This window comes from Delphinus delphis, chromosome 16 (genome assembly GCF_949987515.2).
Source record: "Delphinus delphis chromosome 16, mDelDel1.2, whole genome shotgun sequence".
NCBI classification, from domain to species: domain Eukaryota; kingdom Metazoa; phylum Chordata; class Mammalia; order Artiodactyla; family Delphinidae; genus Delphinus; species Delphinus delphis.
The window spans coordinates 60,516,514-60,528,852 of NC_082698.1; the positions used below are offsets into that span (position 1 = coordinate 60,516,514).

General features: G+C 44.8%; 1 protein-coding gene across 2 annotated transcripts in view; it reads left to right on the forward strand.

Annotated features, from left to right (window-relative positions):
• The first annotated feature begins 517 nt into the window (after nt 1-517).
• Nucleotides 518-12,339, forward strand: part of PSAP (prosaposin) — a 34,073-nt gene continuing 22,251 nt past the window's right edge. For both annotated transcript variants that reach the window (XM_060034831.1, XM_060034832.1), the window contains exon 1: nt 518-625. In XM_060034831.1, the coding sequence (XP_059890814.1) occupies nt 586-625 (40 nt within the window). In that variant the 5' untranslated portion in view covers nt 518-585. The remainder of the gene's footprint in view (nt 626-12,339) is intronic.

A 12,339-nucleotide genomic window follows, 5' to 3' on the forward strand; every position in this document is an offset into this window, starting at 1 on the left:
CTGTTCTGAAACCCTACATATCTAACATTGAAAAACCTGTCTGTGAGTCATGGGGAGAAGGGATTGTGGATATGAAATGCTAAGAGGGAAAGTCAGGACCCAGAATGAAGTTACACGCTGGCCCAGCCACGAAAATACTATGAACGTCATTTAAGAGACAGCGTGGGTCAAGTGGTGAGTTTGAGTTTTGACTGTGAGAGCTTAGAAAAAGTAGATAACCTTTTTGAGTACGGATTCTCAACTGAAAAATGGTACTAATAATAGAAAATGGTACTTCATAGAAAAAAGGTGCGGTTGACTTCTTCATTTAGGTATTCTTTGATGACCTCTCCATTCCCTTCCGTCTCCTTTTCCTCCTCCCATGCTCCTTCAATCCTTTCGTCCTCCACACTCCTCCCACCTCCCAGCCTTCCTTTTGCGCAGGCGCCCTGTGCGGCGCTGAGTCAGGCTGCGGGGAGAATTCGGGCCGCCCGGCCGGGCCAGAGCTTGCGCCTGCGCGGTGGGCGGCTTTGGGGCGGGGCACGTTTATATTCGCTGAGGATCAGCTGACGCTCTGCATTGCAGACTGCGGAGTCAGGAGGCGTCATGTACTCCTTCTTGGTTCTGGCCAGCCTCCTGGGCGCGGGTAAGCCCTGGGACCCCCAACCTGGGGAAGGGGACCCCGCAGGACGCAGCCCGCTAGTCCCGGAGCGGGTTGTACCGGGCCTCGCCCCTTTGCTCCCCATAAAGATTATTGAGGGGCGCGCACTGCGCAGGCGCCTGCGCAGAGCCGGGTACCTGCTGGGCGGCGGAGGGGCTGCTGGAGGCGGGAGGCGGTTGGGAGCCTGGCTGCCTAGGGGCTGGGGTCGGGCTTGTGTGCGAGGCGGGCGGGGCCGGGGAAGTAGCGTCTCCCTCACGGCCTGAGTTGGCGGACTGGGGCTCCCTTAAGCTGCCGGTCCAGCTCTCGGGGTGGGCCTGTAGGGTGACCCCTCCTGCAGCTGTGTCGTGCTTGTGCTGGACGCACGTCATGGAGATGGACTGGAGCCCCAACTTCTGGATAGACTTTGGCCCTTGGCCTCACTTGCCCCAGTTTTTAAGAGTATTGAAGTTGCAGAAAGCACCTAAGTATATCTTCCGTATTGATGTTTATCTTTGCATATATATTTACTCTTGATCCTACATCTTGAAGATGATACGGGGTTTTTGTGGTCCTGGTGAGTTTGCAATGGAGCCCTCATTTCATCTTGCATGGCCATTGGCAGGTTTTGGCAGTGGCCTTTATTTTGGGGAAAATCTAAGTGCCTGAGAAGTTGTGGTCCTGAAATAGTACTGACGGTTGTTAAAATCATCGCAGGTTATGTAGCCAATGCTTGGGAACCAGCTGTACTGCCTTCCTGGAATTAGAAGGGGTCCCGTGCCCTTCCCATGTTATCGAGACCAGCCCTCCTTCATTAACCTTCATTAACCTCATCTAAATCATCATGGTAAAGGGAAAGGAGTGAGGTTGATTGACTTGGAGCCAGATTTTAATTTAAATACACAGAGGATCCCAAATCTGGATGTTTTCAGATAATAGCCCACTGAGGGCAATAAACCTGATCTTCAGGCCCGTCCTCAGTTTCTGTTTCTAGTTAACTGTAATCTAAGGGCTAGCTTCCATTCTAACTCATGCAGCAATCCAAATTTTAATAGACAGTAATGTAATGGATGACAGAGTTGATGGGAATCAAATAAGATATTTATAGGTGAGATAGATTTAAGGTGTTTTTCTCATGTTAGCTTTCAGCAACTTCCACGAATGTGTCTTAACCTTAAACCAAGCTCCTAAACTTGCTTTACTTGTGGATTATGAAAGGCAGTCAGCTTGTAAAGAAAGATTTTTGGTTTTATAGTCACCAAAGAAACTTTCTTGCTGGGGTTGATACTGCTTTTATTCCATAGTCAGTATGATAAACTAATGCTAGTCTCTAAATTTTCTATACTGATTGAAAACGAGTTTTTTGTTTTTCAGTATCAAACTGTTCTTACTGGCAGTGAATCACTCCTCACGAGACCCTTAAGGGTTCTGAATCACTCAACCCACACAAAAAGGACTAAATTGTTTGTTTGGAAATGTAAAATCCTCCTCTGGTATATATGGGAGTATGGCTAACCAGACTGTTAAGTTAAACTAGATACCCTTTTCCCTGAACACTTGGGTAAATAGGAGTGTGTAATAATGGCCTTGTTCTAATCTTGCTGCCCAGCCTTTAGGATTATGCCAAGGTCATGCTCTGAACACAATGTATGAATGCCTGCTTGCCTTGACAGCTCTGGCCCCAGTGTAGCTTTTTGGAAATGTATTCCTAAAATTTTTAATATTGATAGTGAGCTTGTTAATGAAGGTGTCTGGTGACAGCAGCCGTCATCTGCTCCCTGAGAGCTTAGAACTTGCTGTTCCAGTGGAGGCAGAGAGTGTCATCCTGAATCTGGAGAGGCTCTATGCTTTGTGTTTTAATGATGTCCTGGTGGTAGAGACTTTTGCTCTTGAGTTATTTTCCTACTCATCCAGTTGCCCCTCCTTTTTCTCCACCTGGAAAAGAAATGGCAGTGATGGTGTACTGAGAGAATTGGAGAGTATCTCCTCTAACCTCTTAGGAGTGAAGACACTGAGGCCCCCCCAGAAATGGCTCCCCCAAATCGTAGGCCATTTACGGGGGAAGTCAGAATCAGAACCCAGGACTTCTGACAGTGCTTGCTCTTTATCCTTCCATCAACACCAAGCGCTTAACTTTACAAACTAATGGGGCTGTAATTTACATACAGAAAACATGCACCTGTTAAGTGTACAAATTGAGGTATTCCTGCAGAGTGAACGAGCCCACTGTAAGCAGCCCCCAAGGTAAAGGAGGAGCATCCAGAAGCCCCTGTGCCTCCCCATCCACTCACCCTCTCTCACTTGCCCCAAAGGAAACCGCTTTGTTAGCTTCTAGCTCTGTAAATGTAAGAACCTAATTACTGTTTTTGAGCTTTTTATAAATGGGATCGTATAGTAAGGACATACTGTTGGGTGATTCCTCTAGTGGAAAAAGGCAGGCCCAGCGTTAATGAGGTGGTCAGTATAAAACAAGTGGCTTGGTGCCTGGGATATGGTACCTCTTCCCTGAAACTTAGCTGCCCCTGTTACTGCCACCTGTGTAGAGGCTAACCAGCTGAATAGTGTTTACCCGCCACTGAGGCAGGTAGCTCTCTAGGGATGCTAGAATGTGTTATGTACAAATATATATACTCATTTGATAGCTTATTTTTATTAAGATGCAAGACATGAACGTATAGCACAGCCTGCTGAATGTCAACAACTCCAGTTCTCACCTGCCAGGAATTTGGATAATTCCCCTGTTTATCAATTTTTAGTCAATAATCAACTTTACTCTGAAAATAACAAGGATTTGGTAAGTGGTTTAATTGCATTTAACAAGGTGTATCCAATACCTCCTACGACGGTTGAAGCGTATTAGATCAGGTGGTCAGGATTTTTCTAGATGGGGAAGGAGAACTTGCTCCTTCATTTTCTTGGGCTCTGAAGCTGGAATGGCTGGGCTGTGGCTTAACTGAATGGGGATGAGGAAGGGCGACAGGGTGTTGCTGGCTGGGGAAGGTACCTAATAAGGCACGGGAAGCTCTCAGGGCCAAGACCATGCCACTTGGGCAAGTGTGCACTGCAGCTTCTGGAAGCAGTCTTCTAGCATGGGCCTTCTAGGTCCTCTAAGCCTTGCTTCCGCCACCAGTTATTTGCTTCTGCCTCCTGGAAGGAGGGTCTGGATTTTCCTGCCCTGCCTGTTTTTTTTTTTTTTTTTTTTTAAATCATTTTAAAACTGATGGTAAATACAGTGATTGGGATGAACAGTTTGACTGTTGGCGAAAGCACTCATTGCTTTACTTTTGTTCCGTGAAGTTCCAGAAAATAACCTGAATTATGGCCTTGGGTAATGGTCTATGCACTGAAAAATAACCTGTCAAAATTCCATGTTTTCTTGCGGAATTTGTAATTCTTTATGATGGGAGTGAGATGATACTGTAGAATAGAAGTTTAACTTTATCACATCATTGACTGACCTTGGGCAATTTTCTTCAACTGTGCTTCCTCATCTGTACAATGGGATTAATAATGTGATGCTTTAATAACTTACTGTACGACAAGGCATAGGTAAATAAGTACTATAGGGTTTGTTGTTAAACCACAAAAAAACAATACTATGTTTGTTAATGTCCTTGTCCCACCAGCACAAGGACAAAATCAGTCTCTGCTCTTGATTTTGTGATGTCTCCTGCCTTCTTTCATTTCATGGGATGTTGTAAATTTAACAACAAACAAAATTAAATTGACTTGTAAATATGTTATGTTGGACGTAATTACCAGATCAGAAAACAAACTAGGGTAGGTAGTCAGCCATTAGGAGGGAGGTGGGAAAGAATTTGGCTAGGCAGCCAAACTCTTGGTTTATACATCAGTTTTTAACAGAACAGCCCAGCACATCAGGGCTGGTTCCTGGTAACCTGACTACTCAGATTCTAGGCTGGTTGTCCCTAACCATGGTACCTGGGGTAAGTCTGTTCTCCACTCCCCGCCCCAGTCTGGTTTCCCCATCCCTCAATGGCGGTGAACTGTTCAGATAATAACTGCACACAGTAAACAAGTTCCATCGGTGTAATAGTGCATAGAGTAAAAAGTATGTTTCCCTCCCACCACTGTCCCCTGGGCCTTTCCCAGAGGCAGCCTGGTACCAGCTCCTTTAGGAGCCTTCCGGAGCTACCTATAGGTGGCTCTGTGTATGATTTCCCCTTCTGTTTTTCTTTTTAACACAAACACATATTACACTGTTTCGCTCCTTGCTCTTTTTTAAAATTGTGGAACATTCTAGACATCCGGAAAAGTGGAAGAGTAATGATAATGAACACCTATGTATATAACACTCTAGCAACCCGCTGCCTTCCACAGATAACCACCTTCCTGGCCTTGGTGTTTATCATCCCCCTGCAGGTCTCTCTTTATACTTTCATACATATATGTGTGATCTTCAGCGGTATGTGTAGTATTGTTCTGGATTTTTTTTTTTTAACCTTCTTGGCCGCACTGCGCGGCATGCGGAACTTCCCCGACCAGGGGTTGAACCCCGGCCCCCTGCGGTGGAAGCGACAGTCTTAACCACTAGACCACCAGGGAAGTCCTGTTTTGGATATTTTAAACATTTTATGAATAATATATATTCTTGGGTTAGTAATTTTTTTTTTTATTTTGCTAGTGAGGTTCATTCATTTTGAAAATGTTTAGATCTGTTTCATTCATTTTCTCTGCAGTACAGTATTACATTTATATCATACTTATTCTCCATTCTGTTGATAGACATTTAGATTATTTCCAGTTGTTTTATTGTTGTTACAAACTGCTTCTATAAATACTCTGGTGCACATGAACAGACATTTCCTTAGAGGATATACCTAGGAACAGAATTGCTGAGTTGTGGAGTATATCTGTTTTCACCTTAATTAGAAATCGCTGAATTACTCTCTAAAATGATTTTAGGAATTTCTGTTCCCACAGAATATGCGGTTTTTAGTTGCAGTGTTAACATGTGATGTCAAACTTGAAATTTTGCCATGATAAAAGGGTGAGGTGGTTTTCATTTGCATTTCTCCTTTTATTTGTATCTTTAGAGGTTATTTCATGCTAATACAGATAGATCTATACTACTGCCTTTCTAAAAAAACATAAATTTTGGAATAATCTTAGATTTACAGGCAAGTTGCAAAGCTAGTACAGCGAGTTTCTATATACCCTGCACCCAAACTTCCCTTACTGTTAACATCTTATATAACCGCTGTACATTTGTCAAAAGTAAGAAATTAACCTTACTGTTCACTAGACTGCACACTATATTTGGATTTTACCAATTTTCCTAGTAATCTCTTGTTTCTGTTCCAGGAGTGGATCCAGAGTACCACATTGCACTTAAGTTGTCCTATCTTCTTAATCACCTTCTACCTCCCAGCTGTTAAAAAAAAATAGCTGCAGAGTATTTTATTGTATGGATGTGTCAATTTAGTTAAACCTGTTGATGGACATCTGTGTCACAGAAAAAGTGAGATGGATTCTAATGACACTTCCAAATTTTAAAATTAAATTCTGGCCACATTTGGATAGATACTGCTTTTGAAAAGAAATTCCTTACATGACAGGAAACTACGTAAATAAGATTGAAGGAGATGTTATAGAAAGTTCTTTTGGCCAGTCTTAGTGGCGTCACTTATTATAGTAAAAAAAAAAAAACAGAACTCCTTTAACAGCTGTGCTGGAATGCTGTCTCCATGTGCAGGCACTGATGCCAGAGGGTCATGTGGCTCTTCCTGTCTCACTAGGAGTAAAACCTAAAGTTTATTCTGCAAGGTCATGTCATCTGGCCCTCGGCTGCTGTTCAGAGTTCTTCCTCTCCCATCAGGTCAGGGCTGCTTACTTACTGTTGCCCATTTGGTGTTCTACCTATTTGGGTCATCTACCTTTCCAGGTAATCATGTAGTTTACTCTCTGCCCAGGTGTTGCCTTACCAGAGTTGCGCCCTGCTCTGTCTGAAATGTCCATGTCTTGCTCTTCCTTGGCTTCATTTTTCTTCGTAGCACTTGGCACTGCCGGGCATCATATGATTTTTTTTTTTTGCGGTACGCGGGCGTCTCACTGTTGCGGCCTCTCCCTCTCCCGTTGCGGAGCACAGGCTCCAGACGCGCAGGCTCAGCGGTCATGGCTCACGGGCCCAGCCGCTCCGTGGCATGTGGGATCTTCCCGGACCGGGGCACGAACCCGCGTCCCCTGCGTCGGCAGGTGGACTCTCAACCACTGTGCCACCAGGGAAGCCCCATATGATGTTTTTATTTGTTGTCGTGGTCACTGACTGGATCTGCAGCACGTACAACAGTGTTTGGCCTGTAATAGGTGCTCAGTCCTGCTGAACCGTGGTGTGAGCTGTAGCAAGAGGACTTAAGCTCAGTAACTGCTGGTGGGTCGGTGTGCATGAAACTTAAATGCTGGTAGTGCCAGATCTTTATCACGATTAAACAAAGCATTTTCTTTTATTAACTGAAACGAATTTTACGAAATTGTGTTTAGGAGTTTGCAAATCAAGAGTGACTTTGGACTCAAGTGAAGTGTTGGCTTTTAATAATAGTTCGTGTCCAGGTTAGAGCCAATCCCCCCACCCCCACCCCGAGCCTTTTGGAGAGGATTTTATGTAGGGGTTAGGGACACAGGACCCTAACATAACTAAGATACCCCTGGTGGCCCTGATTTGAGGTAAATCTGAAAAGGGAACCAGCTATAATCTGAGGAGTTGTTTCCCCTCTTTTTAGTTCCAGAACTTAGTTGTTCTTAAATGTTTAACCCAGTGGTTCTCAAACTTTTTGGTCTCAGGATCCCTGTATACTCCTGAGTCATTGAGAGACCCCGAAGAGCTTTTGTTAATCTGGGTTATATCTGTGATATTTACCATCTTATAAATGAAGCTGACAAAATTTTAAAAAGAATCCTTAAAAAAAATAAATCCGTTACATGTTAACGTATTGTGATTATAATGAAAAATAGCTGTTTTCCTAAACATAAACCTATTTAGTGAGAAGAACAACTTATTTTACATTTTCGCAATCTTTTTAACACCTGGCTGGATTTTCAGCTGCCTCTGCATTCAGTCTTTTGCACTGTCACGTGTCATATGCTTCCAGAAAAATTCCACTGCTCAGTTTTGAGTGAATGAGTGAAAAGGGCAGCTAACATCTTCATATTACTATTATGAGACTTTTGACTTCATGGATCCCCTAAAAGAATCTCTGAGACCCTCAGTGTTCTGTGGGCCACGCTTTGAGTGTGAACTACCAGTGTAGCTGATTTGCAGGAACTGCAGACATCATAGTAGGTGACACTTCCTGAGAGTTCATTGTGTGCCCAGCACTGTTCTAAGTGCTTTTTGCTTAACATTTTATCCTCATAGCAGCCCTCTCAGGTGAGAGCAACTAAATCAGAATGCTGGGGACATTCTAATATCCTGCCCTAATCCATGCTGTGGTCTGAATTTTAGATTTCAGCATTTCCAGTGAAGGTGGTATTCCTTTTAAGTATTAAGTACTCAAAAGTGACATTTATAGTAGACACACTTGCATGTATCTGAAACTTTTTAATAAACAGTCATGTGCGATGAGCCCAGAACACTGAATTTCCTTATTAGTGGGTTTGCATGAAATCTTTTTTTTTTTTTTTATGCATATTATTGTCTTCTTCAAGGGTGCAGAGACCACCCAGCCGGTTAGCAGGGATGGGATAGAGCCTGGGCCGGCTTCTGGCTGGCTGAATTGATTTCTGGGCTGTACCCTGGGCCGAGTGTAGAACCATACAGATGTGCCTTTGACCTCTGCCTGTACCCAGTCACCTGGCTGGACCTTGGGCATTTCTGTCAGGGGCTTCTTCATGGTCCAGTTGTCAAGTAATATTATCTAAGGTGATTTAAGTTTATGTCTGATCATCACCTGATAGGTTGACACTTTGGAAGAAGAGCTTTGCTGACAGGAGTTTATATTGGACTGGAGTGCTCCTTTTTGCTTTTTTTAATTAATATTTTTTATTGGAGTATAGTTGATTTACAGTGTTGTGTTAGGACTAGAATGCTCTTTCTTTAAATATATATTTATTTTATTTTTGGGTCTTCGTGGCTGCGTGCAGACTTTCTCTAGTTGCGGCAAGTGGGGGCTACTCTTCGTTGCAGTGCGCGGGCTTCTCATTGCAGTGGCTTCTCTTGTTGCAGAGCACGGTCTCTAGGCACACGGGCTTGCGTAGTTGTGGCATGCGGGCTCAGTAGCTGTGGCACGCGGGCTCTAGAGCACAGGCTCAGTAGTTGTGGCACACGGGCTTAGTTGCTCCACGGCATGTGGGATCTTCCCGGACCACGGATGAAACCTGTGTCCCCTGCATTGGCAGGCGGATTCTTTTTTTTTTTTTTTTTTTACAGTACGCGGGCCTCTCCCTGTTGTGGCCTCTACCGTTGCGGAGCACAGGCTCCCGGACGTGTAGGCTCAGCAGCCATGGCTCACAGGCCCAGCCGCTCCGCGGCATGTGGGATCTTCCCGGACTGGGGTACGAACCGGTGTCCCCTGTATCGGCAGGTGGACTCTCAACCACTGCGCCACCACGGAAGCCCTGAAAATTCTATCTTAACTGGTGTTGGTACCTGAGGGTCAGGGTCTTAGCCCTGTACTGCAGGGCTCCACTGTGGCCTTTGCTCATGGCCTGAGGCCAGGAACCAAGGAGGAAGGGAGTTTTGATTGTCACTCATTTTCTGAAAGTGATGACATTTGGTTTGGAGACTTTGGTCCCATATCTGTAGCTAAGCATATGACCCCAGGCCGCCTCAGCCACCCAGGTGGTTCTATGGAGGGATGAGCCTGTGGTTGGGCTTCCTACCAGAGCATGTGACCAGGCAGCTGAGGGCTCTGGCTGGCAGTGAACTTCCTCAAGGCTGTGACTCCAGGTAGGGGTGGAAGAGGGCCCATGAGGGTGGGTGCTGGTCACAGCTCCTTCTGGGCCCCTCTGAGTATGACTTTTCCTTCCGTCTTCGTGCTTTCCTGAATTTTCTTAATTGTAGGCAGTGAACATACGTGGTTTGGTAATCAGGAAAAAAAAGCCTGTTATTATTATTAAATTTTTTAAAATTATTTTTTAAAATTAATTTTTTTTTTTTTTTTTGCGATACACGGGCCTCTCACTGTTGTGGCCTCTCCCGTTGCGGAGCACAGGCTCCGGACGCGCAGGCTCAGCGGCCATGGCCCACGGGCCCAGCTGCTCCGCGGCATGTGGGATCTTCCCGGACCGGGGCATGAACCCGCGTCCCCTGCATCGGCAGGCGGACTCTCAACCACTGCGCCACCAGGGAAGCCCTAAAATTAATTTTTATTGGATTACAGTTGCCTTACAAGCCTGTTATTATTATAATATGTATATATATATATATATATATATATATATATATAATTTTGCTGTACGCGGGCCTCTCACTGTTGTGGCCTCTCCCGTTGCAGAGCACAGGCTCCGGACGCGCAGGCTCAGTGTCCATGGCACACGGGCCCAGCCGCTCCGCGGCATGTGGGATCTTCCCGGACTGGGGCATGAACCCGTGTCCCCTGCATCGGCAGGTGCACTCTCAACCCCTACGCCACCAGGGAAGCCCAGGAGTGCTCTTGAATGAACTAGATAGGAATTTCTCTTCCCAAAATCAATTATGCCAAATTGAATCGTTCTTTTACAATCTAAGAAGATCACACAGCCTTGCCCCTCAGTGTGTGTTATCACACAAGGCAGTGTACCTGAGGATTCTGTTGCTTTCTTCATGTGGATTGATTTCTTGTGCTAGAATGATCTGGCTTGTGAGGAAAATTAAAAAGCAAGGGGGCAGTGCGAGAGGAGAAGCAGGGAAGAAAGAACCTTTGTCTTAAGTAACAGAAATAATAGCTTATCTGAGCCAGAGGTGATGGGATGTCAGCCTAGCAGCTTGAAAGCTTTATTGCCACAGATTCCTTCTGTGATAAGAGGACTATTTGGACCTTACTTCCTCCAGATCAAGGCAGGCTGCCTCTAAGCGAATGCCATGCAGAATGATTAAATGGGCAGTATTTTTATTCTGCTCTGCAGAATGTTTTCCAAAAGCAAGATCCTCTAAAGAAGGGACAAGTGCTCTTTGTCATCGAAGGTATTTGTGACACCAGCTGTTTCATCGAGTAGTCAGTGTTGAGTGCATTGTGTTATCTCCTGCTCTTAGGGAATCTAAGTGCACAAATTCTCCTGAGAAATGTCTGAATGCGGGGGACCTGAGGTAGATACTGCCTCTCCTGGGGTTCCTCTCTCTTGGTTTCCTAGCAACCGGCTTGTTGCCATGGCAATGCATTACCCAGGCAGCAGATCCACTGCCCTGTGGAATGTGTACTCTGATTGTTGAGATTGGGAGGCTGCTTGCATTTTCTGTTACCCCCTTTTTTTTGATAATTAGACTCGAACGGTATTTAGCATATGTTAACTGAAATATTTAAAAGGAATAAAAAAGATTTTATATGGCTAAAATAATAAGACTGATTGTTTTAACAAATAGGGCATAAAACACACATTCTAGGAATGATTATCCCTTTCATTCTGAGGTGGTTTTTGAAAATCTTTGTTAATTATATGGTGTACATGGACTTTTAAATATCGCAGTGGAGGTAGGCCTTAGTAAAGACTTGTCATTTGGAGACGATTTTGGTGAGTGAGGTAGATGATTAAGCTGGTATTATAGTTAGGCTTAGGTTTGACTGCAGACAACAGAGACCTAGAATAATGGTGCCTTAATTATGATTGAACTGTTCCCATCTATCATAGCGAGTTCAGGAGCCAGGCAGTCTAGGGCTAGCATAGTGGTTCTACTTCCAAAAGAATTTGGAGACCCAGGCTCTTCTAGCTCAGTGCTCTGCATCATTGAGGTCTAGGCCCTTGCTTCATGGCCCATCATGGCTGCCAAAGTTCCAGCCATCACTTGTCTTTAAAAGTGCAATAATGTCTACTAACATCCCATCAGCCAGAATGTGGTTTCATGGCCAGACCCTGCTACAAGGGGGACTGGGAAATGTGGTTTTAAATTTTGGCAGCCATGTGTGTAGCTAAGAATTTGTGGTTCTGTTCCTTTGAAAGGAGTGGAGAATAGATATAGGGAGCAACTTGTGGTCTGTGCCACACTGGGTGATAATTGTTCCCTAAAGCAGGTTGTAAGGTTTAACTATTTTTTCTGATTTTAAAAGTAACATGAGAAAAAATTAATTTATGCTAGTATACAAAAATTAGAATGTGAACACCTCCCTTTGTCATCCTTTCCCTCGAGTCCACCATTAACAAGCCAGTGTACAATTAACTGAGCTTCATAAGTACCAGGCACTCTCAGTGCTTTCTGTGCCTTCTTATTAATCTTCACAGAATTCCTGAGAAGAGGGCACTCTTTTTTTAAAGGAAGTTAATTAATTAATTAATTAATTTATGGCTGGGTTGGGTCTTCGTTGCTGCGTGGGCTTTCTCTAGTGTTGAGCGGGAGCTACTCTTCGTTGCGGTGCGCGGGCTTCTCATTGCAGCGGCTTCTCTTGTTGCGGACCGTGGGCTCTAGGTGCGTGGGCTTCAGTAGCTGTGGCTCACGAGCTCTAGAGTGCAGGCTCAGTAGCCATGGCCCATGGGCTTAGTTGCTCTGCGGCATGTGGGATCTTCCCAGACCAGGGCTCGAACCCGTGTCCCCTGCGTTGGCAGGCGGATTCTTAACCACTGAGCCACCAGGGAAG